The 20,345-nt window shown below is 49.1% G+C and overlaps 1 protein-coding gene across 1 annotated transcript in view; it reads right to left on the reverse strand.

Moving 5' to 3' along the window:
* Window positions 1-248: 248 nt before the first annotated feature.
* hrh1 (histamine receptor H1) overlaps window positions 249-20,345 on the reverse strand; it is a 68,879-nt gene continuing 48,782 nt past the window's right edge. Inside the window, exon 2 of the mRNA XM_072472594.1 lies at window positions 249-2,560. Coding sequence (XP_072328695.1) covers window positions 786-2,477 — 1,692 coding nt within the window. The 5' untranslated portion in view covers window positions 2,478-2,560 and the 3' untranslated portion in view covers window positions 249-785. The remainder of the gene's footprint in view (window positions 2,561-20,345) is intronic.

The following is a 20,345-nucleotide window of genomic DNA, read 5'->3' on the forward strand; positions in this document are numbered from 1 at the left end:
AGTTACAAGGCAGATTACAAAATGGATCTCGGAGACAGCTGGGCATATTTTTTTGGGGGAAAAAATCAATTGGGTTGCAGTGAGGTGGTGTGGGATTAATCAAACAGGCAGACTTATTGAAACAGATTTTTTCAAACCAATTTCTAAATGCTCCAAAGAAATTTCTCTATTGCTGCTGAAAAGAAAAATATTTGCTGGTTATTAAAAGCTGCACCATTTAATGAATAGCAAAATCATTTTTATAATAGCCCAGCTTCAGTTAAAAACAATAAAAGACATGTATTCGTCAGCACTTTTTGGGACATAATTACAAATCGCTGTTGCCATGTCAATTTCAGAAATGTCATAAAGTGCACACAATACAATGGTAAGGTATAAACGGAATCTGTGATTTAAAAAAACATTGTCTTGTAATTATCTTTCAATTCTTCACATTGATGTTGAAAAATCGCCACCAGCAATGTTTATACCTAATGGTTCCAGCTATCATGTGAATTGATTTTGTAGATTAACAAAATGGCACTGTGACATTCCCCATACATTTCGGTCTAACAGATACTTGCTTCATCTAACACTGATGAATTGTTGAAATAGTTACAAATATTTTTAATTTACATTTAATCAACTGATTTGCTAAAATCTTTAAGAATTGCTAGATAATTGGTAAGAAGTCATAAAGTAAATTGACATTCTTCAAATCGCTATGGTTTTTATGGTTTTGAAAATGAAACCAGTGAGAGGATTTTTTTCCCTCAGCAAACATTCAATAATCCACAAAGTATAATTTAAGTTTGAATGTGAAGAATGACCTTGAAAGTTTTCTTAAAGGTCTTGTTACAAAGAGGGTAGATGAATGGGTTAAGTGTTGAATTAATGTAACCCAGCCATATTGTGAACATATGTAAATTGTGATTGACACACGTATCACAGAAAGCCATTACGGTAAATGTCACAAAGTAGGGGATCCAGCACACCATGAACCCTGTCATAATGAAACCCAATTGCTTGACAGCTTTTCTCTCGTTTACTATGAGAAAACGTTGTACGTACTGCACAGACCGCGAGAAAAACTTGTGCCATGATTGCTTAAACTGATTGACACCCTCTGTTCCTGTAGTTTCGTCAGATTCAGGAGCCCAGCACGTTGCTTCTGGATGTGCTCGCGACATCGAGCCAAACTGACACAGCACCTGATTGAGTGTTTGAATATCAGATATGTCTGACAGTTTGCATTTGTCATCAGCTGAATCCTCTGCAGCCATTTTATGTTCTTTTATCGTCATGTATGTTTGTTGAGTGTTGCTACCTCTTTGTCTGTACCGAACACTAATTGGAAAACGCTTCAGTTTTGTTGTGGGGACAGGACTATCCAGGGTAATATTTTCCCTCGACTTCACAATATAATTTGATCTGTAGTCTGGTTCCATGTGCTGATTTTGTGACTTATTGCGAGACAATGACTTATGGTAAAAGTCAGTTGAAATTTGTTGCACTGATGCTGACATAGAAAAGGCACCGATGTCTTGGTTGTTTCCAGTTGCGATACTCTCATTATCTTCAAACGTATATGACGTTTTGATTTGTTTTAAATCAGAACAATTAAAGCCGCACCTTGAAAATCTGCATGTATTTTTGACTTCCGAATCCGGGAGGTCTAGATGAGCATTTTCACCTTGCTGGTTCAGACAGGTTTCATGTTTGCGCATTGATAATTTCACACTTTCATTGCAATTCTTTCTGTCTGTACCTGAGCATATATGTCTCCTGATATTGTCTCCTTGTCGGCAGTGCTCTCTTACAGCCATGTAAATTTCTGCATAATACCACAACATTAATATAGACGGGACATAAAAGTTGAGGACTGCAGTAAGAATTTTGAACCAGGTGACATAACGAAATTCAGTGTCACAGGTATTGTCTGCCACAGTCCTGATACCTCCATTAGCAAAGATGTGCCATCCTAAGATGGGAATGATCCAAGTCAGTGATAGAAACCAGGCTCCTGCAATCATTGCAATACCTCTGGTTTTGGTCCGATGCTTCAAATATCTCAACGGCTGACGAACTGAGTGGTAACGATCCACACAGAGGATAAAAAGACTAAAAATTGAAGCCGTGCTGGCCATATAATCCATAGAAAGCCAAAATTGGCAAATCACTCTTCCTAGTTTCCATTTGTTTTCCAATAGGTACATAATATTAAGGGGCATGACTGTCATGCCAACGATCAGATCTGCAACAGATAGACTAACTATGTACATGTTTGCAACAGTTTGCAGTTTTCTCTCGCTTTTCACTGCATACAGCACCAAAACATTCATGATGACAGTGAGTAAAGATAAAATGGCTAAGGCCAGGCCAAGTATAATTTTCTTGGCAGGCCGCTGCTGGAGGAGTTCTTCTTTTGTGTAGTTTTCTGTCGTAAACACTGTATAGTTTGTGACGTGTATAATTGATGTTGCAGTAATATTCATCATGGACAAGGCCGACTAGTTTACACAGCCTGAGCACGTAATTCTGTTAGAGTCGATACTCCTGATTGGCATATTAAAAAACGAGTCTGAAAAACAAAGGTCTGTGAGTCATTACTTGGCACACAACAGCAGTCAAACTTTAAGAGTAACCTAAGTATATACACTGGTCGGAAGTTTGTAGCTCCCATGCAACCCCCCCCCCCCCCAATTGCAGGTTTTCCTATGGTGGGACTAGTGAACTACTGAAATCTCCTTTCACACCACTGGGACCAGAAGATCCCGCCGGGTGAAGGGCTGGAAAATTCCAGCCACTCTCTTTAGAAGTATTAAAAATAAGCCTGCTTCAATTAAACTTGAGGATTCATAAAATGTGAATATTCCATTAAAAGTGATTGTGGGTGAAATGTTCTTGTCGGATGGCCTGCTTTATTTTACAAGAATGTTGTAGTTAAAGCTATAAACAATTTTTAAAAAAAAAATTTTAATACACATTTTATTGAGAAATATTTGGTATAGTAACAACAACAAAATAGACAATATACATGAAACCATAAACATAGCGCAAAAGCCATTTACCTTTTGTACAGGTCCCACCCTAATTACCCCCCTACTCTAACCTAAACTACTTCCCCCCCCGCCCCCCCGTCCGTCCGTCTGTCTGCTGACGATTAATTTTTGGCGAAGAAGTCGACGAACGGTTGCCACCTCTGGGTGAACCCTAACAGTGAACCTCTGAAGGCGAACAAACTTAATTTTCGCCATACAAAGAAAGCGAGCCATGTCCAATAGCTAGGTCTCCAACTTCGGGGGCTTTGAATCCCTCCATGCCAATAGTATCTGTCTCCGGGCTACCAGGGAAGCAAAGGCCAGAACATCTGCCTCTTTCTCCTCCTGGATTCCCGGATCTATCGACACCCCGAAAATCACCCCCTCTGGACCCAGCACCATCCTTGTTTTTAAAACCTTGGATATGACATCTACAAACCCCTGCCAAAATCCCCTAAGCTTTGGACATGTGGGCATGGTTCGCTGGTCCTCCCGCGCATTTTGTGCACCTGTCCTCCACCCCAAAGAATCTGCTCATCCGGGCCACTGTCAGGTGAGCCCGGTGCACAACCTTAAATTGTATCAGGCTGAGCCTGGCACATGTTGCGGACGCATTGACTCTACTCAACGCGTCTGCCCATAAACCATCCTCTATCTCACCTCCCAACTCCTCCTCCCACTTGCGCTTCAACTCCTCGGTCTGCGTCTCCACTGACCCCATAAGCTCCTTATAGATGTCCAAGACGCTCCCCTCCCCTACCCACCATCTAGAAATCACCATGTCCTGAATCCCCCTTAGCGGTAGGAGGGGGAAGGTTGACACCTGTTTACGAAGGAAGTCCCGCACCTGCAAGTATCTGAATTTGTTTCCACTCGCCAGCCCAAACCTTTCCCCCAACGCCCTCATACTCGGAAAGCACCCCTCTATGAACACATCCCCCATCCTCTCAATCCCTGCTCTCTGCCATAACCGGAACCCCCCATCCATACTCCCCGGGGCAAACCGGTGATTATCACAGATTGGGGCCCAGACCGATGCTCCCACTGCTACCACAGGCCACCTCCACTGGCCCCAAACTCTCAGGGCCGCCACCATCACGGGGCTGTTGGAGTACCGCGCCGGCGGGAGCGGCGCAGTTACCAATGCCCCTAGGCTGGTGCCTTTACAAGAAGCCGCCTCCATACGCACCCATGCCAACCCCTACGCCACCACCCACTTCCTGATCATGGTTATATTAGCCGCCCAGTAATAGTTGCTAAAATTTGGTAGCGCCAGCCCGACCTCGCCCTGACTCCGCTCAAGCATTACCTTCCTTACCCGTGGGGTCTTGTCCGCCCAGACGAAGCCCGTGATCACTCTGTTGACCCACTTAAAAATGAAACGCGGAATAAAAATGGGGAGACATTGAAATACAAATAGGAACCTCGGGAGGACCGTCATTTTCACCGTTTGCACCCTCCCGGCCAGAGACAACAGAAGCGCGTCCCATCTCCGAAAATAGTCCTTTGTGTGGTCCACTAGCCGGGCCAGATTCATTTTATGCAGCCGGTCGCATTCCCGCGCCACCTGGATGCCCAGGTACCTAAAACTACCCCCTACTGACCGAAACGGCAGCTCTCCCAGTCGCCCCTCCTGTCCCCTTGCTTGAACCACAAACATCTCACTCTTATCCATATTTAGCTTATACCCCGAAAACCGGCCGAATTCCCCGAATATCTTCATGATTTCTTCCATCCCCTCTACTGGGTGAAAACGTACAGAAGCAGATCATCCGCATAGAGCAAAACCCTGTGCTCCACGGCCCCCCCCCCCCCCCCCCCCCCCCCCCGCCCCCGACCAGTCCCCTCCAGCCCCTTGAAGCTCTCAGAGCAATTGCCAACGGTTCTGTAGCCAGCGCAAACAACAGTGAGGAGAGGGGGCATCCCTGTCTCGTCCCCCGGTGCAGTCTAAAATAGTCCGAAGTTGTCCTGTTCGTCCGTACACTTGTCACTGGAGCCTGATACAGCAACCTGACCCAGCCAATAAAGCCCCGCCCGGATCCGAACCGTCCCAGTACCTCCCACAGATAATCCCAATCTACCCGATCAAAAGCCTATTCTGCATCCATTGCGAACACTACCTCAACCTCCCTACCTTCCGGGGGCATCATGATCACATTTAACAACCTTCTTACATTGGCTACTGTAGCGCACAATGACTTACGAGAGAGACGAGTAGTGATGAAGTCGATGAGGCTTTATTAAGCGAGACTTGTCCCCAGCAGTTCAGCAACAGAATGGAGCTGCGGGGAGAAGCTCGGGTTCTTATACTCCGCCTTCAGGGTGGAGCCAGGAGTCAACAGCCAACCAGGACCCGGGATCTGTCAGCCAATAGCATCACGGCTTCACTGTCCCACATGACCCCTAATACATACCACCACATTCACCCCTTGTTAAAAATGAACCCGGCGGGGTGGTGGTTCGCATGGTGGTAGGGGTTTACAAGGCTGGTCCTGGGAGGAGAATTTTGGGCATGTTATTACAGTTTTAGCCCTACACTGGGCTATGTACAAGGTTTGTGAAACTATTTACAATATTGGTAAGAGAAATTTTTTTTTTGTTACAGTCCAACAACATTCTTGGTGTCACGCCGATGCCACGAGTCGAGCGGGCGGTCTGGTCTTCCTCGTCGATCGCCTCAGCCCCGGTGGTGGTGCAGGTGCTTGTTCTGGCGTTGTCGTCTCCGGGAGCGTTTCGGTGTTTGTTCCTGTTTTACTCCTGTGCGGGCACGGGAGGAGGACCGATCCTCCCGGGAAGGGGGCGGTCGCGGGGTGCGCCGGTGGCAGGGAGGGGATGATCGATGTCGGGGGGGGGTGTGTGTGTTGCCGGCGGGCGCCAGGTCTCGCAGAGAGACCGTGTCCTGTCGGCCGTCGGGGTACGCCACGTAGGCGTACTGCGGGTTCGCGTGGAGGAGGTGAACCCTCTCGACCAACGGGTCCGACTTGTGCGCCCGCACATGTTTCCGGAGCAAGATGGGTCCTGGGGCGGCCAGCCAGGTCGGCAGCGACGTTCCGGAGGAGGACTTCCTGGGGAAGACAAGGAGGCGCTCATGAGGTGTTTGGTTAGTGGTGGTACACAGCAGCGACCGGATGGAGTGGAGAGTGTCCGGGAGGACCTCGTGCCACCGGGAAACTGGGAGATCCCTGGACCGTAGGGCCAGTAGGACGGTCTTCCAGACTGTGCCGTTCTCCCTCTCTACTTGCCCGTTCCCCCGGGGGTTGTAGCTGGTCGTCCTGCTCGAGGCTATGCCCTTGCTGAGCAGGAACTGGCGCAGCTCGTCACTCATGAAGGAGGACCCCCTGTCGCTATGGATATATGATGGGCAACCGAACAGTGTGAATATGGTGCCAAGTGCTTTAATGACTGTGGCCGCTGTCATGTCGGGGCAGGGGATGGCGAAGGGGAAACGGGAGTACTCGTCCACCACGTTCAGGAAGTATGTGTTGCGGTCGGTGGAGGGGAGGGGCCCTTTGAAATCCAGACTGAGGCGTTCAAAGGGGCGGGAAGCCTTGATCAGGTGCGCTCTATCCGGCCTGAAAAAGTGCGGTTTGCACTCCGCGCAGATGTGGCAGTTCCTGGTGACTGTACGGTCCTCCTCCACAGAGTAGGGGAGGTTGCGGGACTTTATAAAATGGTAGAACCGAGTGACCCCTGGGTGGCAGAGGTCCTCGTGGAGGGCTTGGAGACGGTCTATTTGTGCGTTGGCACATGTGCCGCGGGATAGGGCATCGGACGGCTCGTTCAGCTTTCCGGGACGGTACAAGATCTCGTAGTTGAAGGTGGAGAGCTCGATCCTCCACCTTAAGATCTTGTCATTTTTTATTTTGCCCCGCTGTGCATTATCGAACATGAAGGCTACCGACCGTTGGTCGGTGAGGAGAGTGAATCTCCTGCCGGCCAGGTAATGCCTCCAATGTCGCACAGCTTCCACTATGGCTTGGGCTTCCTTTTCCACTGAGGAGTGGCGGATTTCTGAGGCGTGGAGAGTTCGGGAGAAAAAGGCCACGGGTCTGCCCGTTTGGTTAAGGGTGGCCGCCATAGCTACGTCGGAGGCGTCGCTCTCGACCTGGAAGGGGAGGGACTCGTCGATGGCGCGCATCGTGGCCTTTGCGATATCCGCTTTGATGCGGCTGAAGGCCTGGCGAGCCTCTGTCGACAGGGGGAAGGTAGTGGTCTGTATTAGCGGGCGGGCCTTGTCTGCATACTGGGGGACCCACTTGGCATAATATGAAAAGAACCCCAGGCAACGTTTCAGAGCTTTGGAGCAGTGGGGGAGGGGAAATTCCATAAGGGGGCGCATGCGTTCGGGGTCGGGGCCTATTATCCCATTGCGCACTACGTATCCCAGGATGGCCAACCGGTTTGTGCTAAAGACGCACTTTTCCTCGTTGTATGTGAGGTTCAAGGCATTAGCGGTCTGGAGGAATTTTTGGAGGTTGGCGTCGTGGTCCTGCTGATCGTGGCCGCAGATGGTTACGTTGTCGAGATACGGGAACGTGGCCTGCAACCCGTGCTGGTCAACCGTTCGGTCCATCTCCCGTTGGAAGACCGAGACCCCGTTCGTGACACCAAATGGGACCCTTAGGAAGTGGTATAGATGCCCGTCTGCCTCGAAGGCTGTGTACTTGCGGTCACCTGGGCGGATGGGGAGCTGGTGGTAAGCGGACTTGAGGTCCACGGTGGAGAAAACCTTATACTGGGCAATCCGATTTACCATGTCGGATATGCGGGGGAGAGGGTACGCATCTAGCTGTGTGTACCTGTTGATGGTCTGGCTATAGTCTATGACCATCCTTTGCTTCTCCCCGGTCTTTACTACTACCACCTGGGCTCTCCAGGGACTATTGCTGGCCTGGATTATGCCTTCCTTCAGCAACCGCTGGACTTCAGACCGAATAAATATCCGGTCCTGGGCGCTGTACCGTCTGCTCCTAGTGGCGACGGGTTTGCAATCCGGGGTGAGGTTTGCAAACAAGGACGGCGGTTCAACCTTGAGAGTTGCGAGGCCGCAGATAGTGAGTGGGGGTATTGGGCCGCCGAATTGAAATGTTAGGCTCCGCAGGTTACACTGGAAATCTAATCCCAGTAATGTGGGCGCGCAGAGTTGGGGAAGGACGTAGAGCCTGTAGTTTTTAAACTCCCTCCCTTGCACCGTTAGGTTCGCGATGCAGAACCCTTTGATCTCTACGGAGTGGGATCCTGCAGCTAGGGAAATCTTTTGCGTAATTGGATGGATGGTCAGAAAACAGCGTCTTACCGTGTCTGGGTGAATGAAACTTTTGGTGCTCCCGGAGTCGATCAGGCATGATGTCGCGTGTCCGTTGATCAGCACCGTTGTTGTCGTCGTCTGGAGCGTCCGGGGCCGTGATTGATCCAGCGTCACCGAAGCCAGTCGTGGTCGTAGTGTCTCGGCGTCTTCTTCGGACCCCGTGGAGCCGTCCTTTGTTGTCATCCAAGATGGCGGCGTCCATGAATCGCACGCGGCCGGGGGTGGACAAAATGGCCGCCCCCATGGATCGCACGTGGTCGGGGGTGGACAAAATGGCCGCCCCCATGACTCGCACGTGGCTGGGGGGTCACAAGTTGGCGGCGCCCATCCTCCCCTCGTGGTGCCCGGGACGCAAAATGGCGGCGCCCGCGGGTCGCACATGGGGTGCTGGGGGGGTTGGGGAGCGTTTGGGATGCCCTGGGCTCGTTCTTCTCCGGGGATTGCGACGACCCCCCCGGGACCGGCACACAGCCGCGTAATGGCCCTTCTTGCCGCAGCTTTTGCAAATAGGCTGCGCGGGCCGGGCAGCGCTGCCGGGGTGTTTCGCTTGCCCGCAGAAATAGCAGCGGGCCCCCCCGGGATGGTCTGGCGCTTTAACCGCGCAAGCCTGTGAGGGAGGGGGGGGTTTGTTGCGACGGGGGTCCACGGAGCCCAAGGGGCTGCCGCGCGGTCGGGGCCATAGGCGCGGGCGTTTTGCGAGGCCACATCTAGGGAAGCTGCGAGGGCCCGTGCCTCTGAGAGTCCTAGCGACTCTCTTTCTAAAAGTCTTTGGTGGATTTGGGGAGAGTTCATACCTGCCACAAACGCATCGCGAATTAGCATGTCCGTGTGTTCGATCGCGTTCACCGGCGGGCAGCTGCATCCCCGTCCCAAAATTAGCAACGCGGCGTAGAATTCTTCTAACGATTCTCCGGGACTTTGCCGTCTTGTTGCGAGTTGGTAGCGTGCGTAGACCTGGTTCACGGGGCGAACGTAGATGCTCTTCAGTGCTGCGAGCGCCGTCGGGAAATCCTCTGCGTCTTCTATGAGAGGGTAAATTTCCGGGCTTACCCTCGAATGCAGGACCTGCATTTTCTGGTCTTCTGTGATCCGGCCGGGGGCCTTTCGGAGGTAGCCTTCAAAACAAGCTTGCCAGTGTTTAAAAACTGCTGCCGAGTTCGCTGCGTGGGAGCTGATCCGCAGGCATTCCGGGGCGATCCGGAGCTCCATAATCCTTTAAGCTCGCTTAATAAATTGTAGCGCACAATGACTTACGAGAGAGACGAGTAGTGATGAAGTCGATGAGGCTTTATTAAGCGAGACTTGTCCCCAGCAGTTCAGCAACAGAATGAAGCGGCGGGGAGAAGCTCGGGTTCTTATACTCCGCCTTCAGGGCGGAGCCAGGAGTCAACAGCCAACCAGGACCCGGGATCTGTCAGCCAATAGCATCACGGCTTCACAGTCCCACATGACCCCTAATACATACCACCACAGCTACCAACTGCCTGCCCTTAACAAACCCCGTCTGGTCCTCCCCAATAACATCCGGAACACAATCGTCAATCCTGGAGGACAAGATTTTTGCCAGAAACTTGGCATCTACATTCAACAGGGAGATCAGCCTGTAAGACCCACACAGCTCCGGGTTCTTGTCCCGCTTAAGAATCAGCAAAATCATTGCCTGTGACATCGTCGGGGGCAACACCCGTCTTCCCCCTGCCTCATTGAACATCCTCAACACACTGACCCCAGTATCCCCGAGAACTTTTTATAAAATTCCACTGGGTACCCGTCCGGACCCGGGGCCTTACCCGCCTGCATGGCCTTCAAGCCCTCCACTATCTCCTCCAGCCCAAATGGGGCCCCCAGCCCTTCTACCCCCTCCACGTCCACCGTTGGAAAATTCAGCCCCTCCAAGAAGCGCCTCATTCCCTCCGGCCCCCTAGGGGGTTCCGACCTGTACAGCCTGCTGTAGAAATCCCTAAATGCCTTATTCACCCCTACCGAATCACCAACTAGGTTCCCCTCACCGTCCTTTACTTTCTCTATCTCCCGAGCTGCCTCCTTCTTCCTAAGCTGCTGTGCAAGAATTCTGCTGGCTTTCTCTCCATGTTCATAAATCGCCCCCTCGTCTTTCTCAACTGCTCCACCGCCCTCCCTGTGGTCAGCAAGCTAAACTCCACCTGCAACCTCCGCCGTTCCCTCAGAAGCCCTGCCTCTGGGGTCTCCGCATACCTCCTATCGATCTGTAATATCTTTACTAACCTGCAGGTCAACGCAGTGCGGTGCATGGTCTGAGATTGTGATCGCCGAATACCCCGTGTCCACTACCCCAGCCAGAAAGGCCCAGCTCAAAATAAAAAAATCAATCCGGGAGTACACTTTATGCACGTGTGAGTAGAAGGAGAACTCCTTCACCCTCGGCTGCCCAAACATCCATGGATCCACCCCCCCCATCAGCTCCATGAACCCTCTTAGTTCCTTTGCCCTGCCCGTTTTCGAGCTTGTCCGATCTAACCCAGGATCCATAACTGTATTGAAGTCCCCTCCCATGACCAACCTGTGCGAGTCCAGGTCCGGTATCTTCCCCAGCATCCTCTTTATAAACTCCGCATCATCCCAATTTGGTGCATACAGATTTACTAATACCACCTGCACCCCCTCCAGTTTCCCACTGACAATAATGTACCGACCTCTCACGTCCGAGACTATTCTACCCGCCTCAAACACCACCCGCTTATTGATCAGGATCGCGACCCCTCTAGTCTTTGAATCTAGTCCCGAGTGAAACACCTGGCTGACCCAGCTTTTCCTCAGTCTAACCTGGTCCGTTACCTTAAGGTGCGTCTCCTGCAACATTACCACGTCCGCCTTCAATCCCCTAAGATGCGCAAACACATGTGCCCTTTTGACCGGCCCATTTAACCCTCGGACATTCCAGGTGATCAGCCTAGTTGGGGGGCTCAATGCCTCCCCCCCTCCACCGATCAGTCATCCCCTTCTTTAGGCCCGCCTCCAGCCCGTGATCCGTGCCTCCACCGGTCCATCCCCAGGCAGCCCCTGCCCCCAACCTCCTCTCTGTCCCTCAGCCCAAGTCCCTCCCTTGTCAGCAGAACATTCACCCTCCCCCTAGCAACAACACCCTGTAAGGCAATCCCTTTCCTAAACCAAACAAATGTACACCCCCCACTGCGCTTCCGAGAGCTAGCTCACCCAGCTAGTTTGGTGGCCCCCATCCCCGGTGCCAGATAGTCTCCCACCTATTGTTGCCTCCCCACCCTCCCCCCAGCTCACACCTATTGTTCCCTCCCCCCCCCCCCCCGCTCATCCACCTATTGTTCCCCCCCACCCCCGCTCATACAAACAAATTCCAACATTAAACAATCCCCACACAATTGCCCAACAGAAAAACACCAAGATCAAAACAAGCACACCTCCATCCCCCACATCAGTGCAAACGAAAACCTTAACTCACTCAGCTCTACTGCTGGTTCCAAATCAATGCAAACGGCACCACATGCATCTTCCATAAAATGCAAAACGAGAAACTTTTACAAAAACAGAGAAACAATACAGAGAAAACAAAAACATGAATGTTGCAGTCAAGTTCAAAAGTTCTCAGTCCTTCGCCAGCCCTTTCTTTCTTGCAAAGTCCAAAGCGTCCTCCGGCGACCCGAAGTAAAAGTGTTAATCCTCATGCGTGAGCCAGAGACTGGCTGGGTATAACAGTCCAAACGTCACCTTTTTCTTGAAAAGGATAGCCCTGATCTGATTGAAGCCTGCCCTCCTCCTGGCCACCTCCACACTCAGGTCCTGGTAAACCCGCAGGATGCTATTGTCCCACTTACAGCTCCGTGTCTGCTTGGCCCACTGCAGAATACGCTCCTTATCCAAGAACCTGTGGAATCTCACCACCATAGCCCTCGGGGGGGTCTCCCATCCGCAGCTTCTTCGCGAGTGCTCTGTGAGCCCTATCCACCTCCAAGGGCCGGGAGAATGCCCCATCCCCCAACAGCTTCTCAAACATGCCTGCGACATATGCCCCAGTGTCCGTTCCTTCGGACCCCTCTGGGAGCCCGGCGATTCTTAGGCTCTGCCGGTGGGACCTATTCTCTAGGTCCTCCACCTTCTCCAGAAGCTTCTTCTGCTGGTCCCTCAGCATCCCCACCTCCAGTTCCACCGCAGTCTGATGCTCCTCCTGCTCAGCCAGCGCCTTCTCCACCTTCTGGATCGTCCGATCCTGGGCACCCAATATAAACGATTTATTAACATTAACTGTGGGTCAACTATATACAAAACAACAGATGAATATCAGTATGATCATGCACAAGCAACCTCTCTCTCCAGCTCCCTCCAGCCAGTCTGCCATCACCTGCCTCTAACATTCACTTATATACTAGTGAGACACCTAGTGGTCAGTCGGTGAATTACAGCACAACCATGATATTACTACATCCCCTTTCCTTTGAAGAAATAAATGAATACATTATCATCAGTATATTTACATGTGATATCATGAGCCTGTGAGTCTAACAGTATTAATTTTGTTTTTTGAATTTTTAAAACTGGTTTAATATATACATATATGCAAGAACAGTAAGTATAGTATGTACAAATAGTCTAAATCTACAAATTGAGTTGATCAGGTTTTCTTTTGACTCTGGTTGTTCTTCTCCACGGTAGACCTTGCTGCTCAGAACTTGCAGATTCTCATGCTCAGGAACTGCTGAACTGTCTGACATTGCAGCTGGCGTTGATTTTGGCGTAGATTTGTCATCCACAGGCTGTTGTGAAAGTCTCTGGTTTTCAAGAGTGCGCGGTGATTTCTTCTTAAAACCATCCCATCCTCTGTCTGTACGTTGTAGGAATGAGGTACTACTTCTTCAAGTACAATGGCTTTTCTCGACCAATTGCTTGAATCTTCTATTCTCACAATATCATCACTGCTCAGAAGTTCTAGACACGCCATCATATAACTGCTTTTATTTTGCTTCAATGTTTTACATTTCCTGCAGTACCACTGCATTCTCCTCCTCCTTTTCCAAGTATGGAAGTGTGGTACATAACCTTCGATTCATCAGTAACTCTGCTGGTGATCTACCACGTGACAATGGTAAAGCTTTGCAATGTGATTTTGCAAAATATGGATCACATTGGCTATCCACTGCTTTCTGTAATGATTGTTTTACAATATGCACACTTTTTTCATTAAGATCTTTGGGATCTAAGCCTATACGAGCATCACCATTTTATGTTTCACACATACCATGGAATTTACCCCATTGGTAGGTTCTTCTATCTTCTTGATAACTTGTGGTTTTGTATCTGATATGGGTGGTAGGGTAGAAATGTGATTGACATGCAGATCTACATCTTCAGCAATTTCACTACTAATAGTTTGTATCGTTGCTTTAGATAATACATCTTCTTTGAGTTGTTTTGTAGGTGAATGGTAGTGTACCAAAACCTGTGAACACCTCGCTGCATTTCATAGAATTTACAGTGCAGAAGGAGGCCATTCAGCCCATTGAGTCTGCACCGGCTCTTGGAAAGAGCGCCCTACCCAAGGTCAACACCTCCACCCGATCCCCATAACCCAATAAACCCCACCCAACACTAAGGGCAATTTTGGACACTAAGGGCAATTTACCATGGCCAATCCACCTAACCTGCACATCTTTAGACTGTGGGAGGAAACCGGAGCACCCGGAGGAAACCCACGCACACATGGGGAGGATGTGCAGACTCCACACAGAGACCCAAGTCGGAATCGAACCTGGGACCCTGGCGATGTGAAGCAATTGTGCTATTCACAATGCTACCGTGCTGCCCTCATTTGCCGATAATGTTCTCAGAATCATCAGAATGTTGATCCAATCCTTTGTGGATGCTATATACCAACTGCACTAGACCTATTTCTTCACAGGACTGATCACTTAATAATGAATCCAAGCCTTTGATACAATACAGAATAGGACGGAATGAACTGTGTTGTTTACCATCACACTCAGGTCGCAAGCACCATAACATTTAATGCTTGAACCATTATAATCTCTAAGAGATAGTTTGTGATTTCTTCTAATCGGCTGAATTTTTAGATTTTTAAAATCAGTTATGCTGATTCGATTGGCTTTGGCACCAGTGTATAACTTCATTTGGACCATTGTACCGTTCACTTCAAGTGGTAGCAGCCATTTGTCCTCATCACCCGCATTTATTTTAAGTGGAATATCAGTTTGCATTTCTTTAAGTACTGGAGAAGTTTTTGATGTCTCCCAAAAAATATTCTTCCCTGTTATTAATCCAACAAACAATGATGTTTCATCACCGGAGACTGTGTCTTCCACTGTGCTGACTGATCTGGGGTTGAGCTTAGAGTAACAATTCTGAGCAAAGTGATTTTTCCCTTTGTACCTGGAACAAAACTTGCCAAACGCTGGACACTGTCTTTATGTGTGCCTTTGAACACATCTTTTACACAGAAATACTTTGTCCTGATCTTTAACCTGTTTGTTGGTGTGCGCGAGGAGCTGCAGAAACTTTCCCGCCTTTCTAGGACGTTTCCCACCTTTTTGGAAAAAGGGCGACAACCGGAGTGATTTCCTCTAAAAAGACGCCGCCATTACTGAGAAACATTTTAGAATGTTGTGCTTGTGAGCCTGACCAAAGTTGACTATTTGTTCCAAAGACAGCTCTGATTCCCTCAGCAACCATTCCCTCAGCTTATTTTCATTCACACCAAATACAATCTGGTTCCGAATCGTGGAAGATTCCACCGCAGAAAAATTACAGGTTTTAGCTTTTAACTTTAAATCAGTGATGAAATGATCTATGGACTCTCCTGTCTTCTGTAAACGTGATCTAAACACATAGCGTTCATAAATGTCACTCTTTCGGCGGGGTGCAATGTGCATTTAATCTTCAAATTACTTCATTAAAATGTTTCCTATCTTCATCGTTTGCAAATTTAAACATATTGAACACAGCAATTGCATTGGGCCCTGCCGCTTCAGCGGCATCGCTACTTTGTGTGAATCTGATTGATCTTCGAAATTTACTGCAGTAAGAAACAGATTAAATTGTTGTTTAAACACATGCCAGTGGCAGTCCACATTATCATAAAATCTGAGACTCTTTGGTGGCTTCAAAGACTCCATGTTGCTAATTCCTGCAGTGTGCAGAATCTTCAAATCTCTGTGGACCTCGTGGCAGGCTTTCTCAGTGTTTAATACCATGCAGACCTGGTACCATGTCTTGTTCTTGTCGGATGGCCTCATTTATCTTACAAGAACACCTGTAGTAAAGCTATAAATAATGTATTAACATTAACTGTGGGTAAACTATACACAAAATAGATGAATAACAGTATGATCATGCACAAGCAACCTCTCTCTCTAGCCCCCTCCAGCCAGTCTGCCCTCACCTGGCTCTAACATTCACTTTTATATTAGTGAGACTCCTAGTGGTCAGTCGGTGAATTACAACACAACTATGATATCACTACAATGGGGGATGCAGGTCCAGCATTTATTGAGAAGATGATGGTGAGTTGCCTTCTTGAACTGCTGCAGTGCATGTGATGTAGGTACAGCCGCAGTGCTGTTAAGGAGGGAGTTGCAAGATTTTGTCCCAGTGAGAGTGAAGAAATTGTGATCCAATTCCAAGAGAAGATGGCATGGAGCATTTCCAAGCAGCCAGACAACTGTAAGTTTTAAGTAACAAGTTGTGATGACTGTTTTCCAATTCTCTTCCCACATCTAGTGGTGCACTAAGGTAGACCTTCATCTGTTTCCATAGCTAGTTATTCCTGGAACAGGTCACTAGTCTGTCGCTTATAGCATGAGAGGTACCACACCTCATCAAGCATGACTGACCACGAGTCTCTCTTGCTCTTGCCACCAGCGTATTGGAAAGGTTTGCAGGTTGACACTCAACCTGTTTGGCCACGTTAAGAACGCAGCTTCCTTGGCCGTCAGGTCCTGGGGTGGATTCGAACACGGAGCTTCTGGCTCAGAGGCAGGGTCTCTATCCACTGATGACTGTATGCATATAGCTACGTCACAGCTCAACTAACAGTTGAGGTAGAATGTCAGCTACAATCTTATTGAATGGCAAAGCAAGCTCGAAGTTCAGTGATCTAGAGTTGATCTTATTTCTCATCTTCTGCTTTTATATTAAATCAACTTGAAATTACTTTGCAGCAATGTCAACTTCGCTTATCTGGTTATATTAAGGGACTTGCATTAAAAGCCTTTAGGAGGAATAATGTCACATAATTGGTGCAGAAAATGCATGCAAAGTAATTCATATTGTTTTCTGTTATGATCATCAATTAATCGATCAAGATTTTTCTCCAGCAACAATTGCTTGAAGATATCTGTTTTCATGCTTAAAATATCGGAACGTTGTAGCATGCTCATTGTGCGTGTGCCCATCCTGGTTCTACACTCCATAAAATTCACCCGATGTCTGTGCCTATGTATTTACATTGTGTATTTATGTATGTCCTTTGTTTTTCATGTATGGAGCGATCTGTCTGGACTGTACGCAGAACAGTACTTTTTTTTTGATAAACAATTTTATTAAGACATTTTGGCATAGTAAACAACAATATGAAACAGTGTGCAAAGAACAGTCAATATAGCGCAAGAAAACCAGCTCCCCTTCTAAAAGGACCAGCCTAACTACCCTCCTAATCTACGTTACCCTAACCCCCCCCCTCCCGCCCCCTCACCCCCTGCTGACGATTAATTTTCCGTGACGAAGTCGATAAATGGTTGCCACCTCCAGGCGAACCCTGACAGTGACCCTCTCAAAGCAAACTTAACTTTCTCCAGACCGAGGAAGCTTGCCATATCTGATAGCCAGGCCTCCAACTTCGGGGGCTTTGAGTCCCTCCATGCCAACAGAATTCGTCGCCGGGCTACCAGAGAAGCAAAGGCCAAAACGTCAGCCTCTCTCTCCTCCTGGACTCCCGTGTCCTCTGAAACCCCCAAAATAGCCACCTCTGGACTCATCACCACCCTTGTTTTCAGTGCCCGGGATATAACGTCCGCGAATCCCTGCCAGTACCCACTGAGTTTTGAACATGCCAGAACATGTGGACATGGTTCGCCGGTCCTACCGAACATCTGGCGCACCTGTCTTCCAACCCAAAAAATGTACTCATCCGGGCCACTGCCATGTGTGCCCGGTGGACGATTTTGAATTGAATCAGGCTGAATCTAGTGCATGTTGCGGTCGCGTTTACCCTATTCAACGCCTCCGCCCATAAGCCCTCTTCCATCTCACCTCCAAGCTCCTCTTCCCACTTAAGCTTCAGCTCCTCGATCTGCGTCTCCTCTGCTCCCACAAGCTCTTTATATATATCTGAGACCCTCCCCTCCCCCACCCATCCACTGGAAACTACCCTGTCCTGGATCCCCCTAAATGGCAGGCGTGGGAAGGATGGAATCTGTCTGCGTAGAAAGTCCCGCACCTGCAAGTACCTGAACTCGATCCCTCTCGCCAGCCCAAATTTCTCCTCTAACGCCCTCATGCTCGAGAAGCTCCCTTCCAAGAACAAATCCCCCATCCTCTCAATCCCAGCCCTCCGCCATGCTCGGAATCCACCGTTCATATTCCCCGGGGCAAACCGGTGATTGTCGCAGATTGGGGACCAAAGCGATGCCCTCACTTCCCCCACATGCCTTCTCCATTGGCCCCAGATCCGCAAAGTCGACACCACTATAGGGCTGGTGGAGTACCGTGCCGGCGGGAGCGGCAGGGGCACCATAACCAGGGCTGCCAAGCTGGTGCCCCTGCACGAAGCGGCCTCCATTCACTCCCAAACTGACCCCGCATCCACCATCCACTTCCTTATCATAGCTATGTTGGCCGCCCAGTAGTAGTTACTAAAGTTTGGCAGCCCCAGCCCCCTCTCTCCTAGATTCCTCTCGACCATCAATCTCCTCACCTGCGGGAACGTTCCCACCCACACAAATCCCATAATCATTTTATTGACCTTCTTGTAAAAAGAATGAAATGAAAATAGGGAATGGAATGAAAATAGGGAGACACTGGAAGACGAACAGGAATTTCGGGAGGATTGTCATTTTAACCATCTGCACTCTCCCCGCTAGTGTCAGTGGGAGCGCATCCCACCTCCGGAACTCAGACCTCATTTGCTCCACCAACCGAGATAAGTTCAACTTGTGCGGACGGCCCCAGTCCCGCGCCACCTGTATCCCTAAGTATCTAAAACTGTCCCCTACTAGCCTGAACGGCAGCCCCCTCAACCGACCCACCTGGCCCCTCGTCTGGACTACAAACAACTCACTCTTTGCCATGTTCAGTTTGTACCCCGAGAACCTGCCGAATTCCTTCAGGATTCCCATGATTTCATCCATCCCAGCCACTGGATCTGTGATCCGTGATGTATAAGAGCAGGTCGTTGGCGTGCAATTAAACTCTGTGTTCCACCCCCCCAACCCCCGTACAAGCCCCTTCCAACCCCTAGAAGCTCTCGGGGCAATTGCCAGCGGCTCTATTGCTAGCGCAAACAGCAGTGGGGCGAGGGCACGCACATGCCTTGTCCTTCGGTACAGTCTAAAATAGTCAGATGTCATCCTATCGTCCTCACACTCGCCTCTGGAGCCTGGTACAGCAGTCTAACCCAGTCGATAAAGCCCTCCCCCGAACCCAAATCGTCCCAACACCTCCCATAAATAGTCCCACTCAACCCGGTCGAAAGCCTTCTCAGCATCCATTGCTACAAGTACCTCTACCTCCCTACTCTCCGGGGGCATCATGATCACATTCAGCAGCCTTCTTAGGTTGGCCACCAGCTGCCTGCCCCTGACGAACCCGGTTGCAGAACAATACTTTTCACTGTACCTTGGTAGACGTGACAATAAACCCAATCCAATCCAAAACATCAGAGCTATTTCACATTTGTGATTAAATTCCTACATGGTGTAACCCTTCTCCCTCTCTGTAACCTTTTCCAGCGTTTCCCCTCCCACCATTCTGTCTATCACTTTGTCTCCTGGCAGTGGCCTCTTGTGCTAACTGAACAAAAAGACAAATCTAATTCTCCTGGTTTGTGATGTACTTTGCTATTTCAGATCTTGGTCATCTTTTACCTAAATGTATCTCTTGCAAAATGAATTCAGTTAAAGCATTAAAAATAAATTCAAAACACTATTGCTTCACCTGAATGATGGACAGCTAATAAAAGGTCCTTTTAATGTTGTGGAGTAAGCTGGTTTAAAGTGAATATATATGAGAAAAGGCACATCAGCACCATGAAATATAAAACACATGAAACCTGCACGAGCGCAAATAAAATCTAGTCACAACTTTATACAAAATATACATTAATATACAAACTGTGCAGGATTAAAAGTAAGTGTACCTATTATTCCAGAAATGATGCAGCAGCCATTTTATCATGGTGTTTAACCTAAGCTATATCTTTTCCAGTACTTTTATGTCTTGACACAGTGTCCAAGAATTTTAATGGATTTTAATTTTAATGGCGACACTGTGGCACAATGCTTAGCACTGCTGCCTCACAGCGCCAGGACCGGGGTTCAATTCCAGCCTTGTGTGACTGTGTGGAGTTTGTACGTACTCCCCGTGTCTGTGTGGGTTTCCTCCAGGGGATCCAGTTTCCTCCCACAGACCAAAGATGCGTGGGTTAGGTGGATTGGTCATGATGAATTGCCCCTGTGTCCAAAGGCTAGGTGGGTTATGGGGTTACAGGGATGGGGTGGGGAAGTGGGCCTGGGTGGTGTATTCATTCAGATGGTCCGTGTAGACACGGGCCAAAGGGCCTCCTTCTGCCGTGTAGGGATTCTATGACGTGGACCTCCACACTGCCGGAGATTCCAGGATGTGGATATTCACACTGCAGGAGATTCCAGGATGTGGATATTCACACTGCAGGAGATTCCAGGATGTGGATATTCACACTGCCGGAGATTCCAGGATGTGGATATTCACAATGGAGGAGATTCCAGGATGTGGATATTCACAATGGAGGAGATTCCAGGATG

This window comes from Scyliorhinus torazame, chromosome 13 (genome assembly GCF_047496885.1).
Source record: "Scyliorhinus torazame isolate Kashiwa2021f chromosome 13, sScyTor2.1, whole genome shotgun sequence".
In the NCBI taxonomy this organism is placed as follows: Eukaryota; Metazoa; Chordata; class Chondrichthyes; order Carcharhiniformes; family Scyliorhinidae; genus Scyliorhinus; species Scyliorhinus torazame.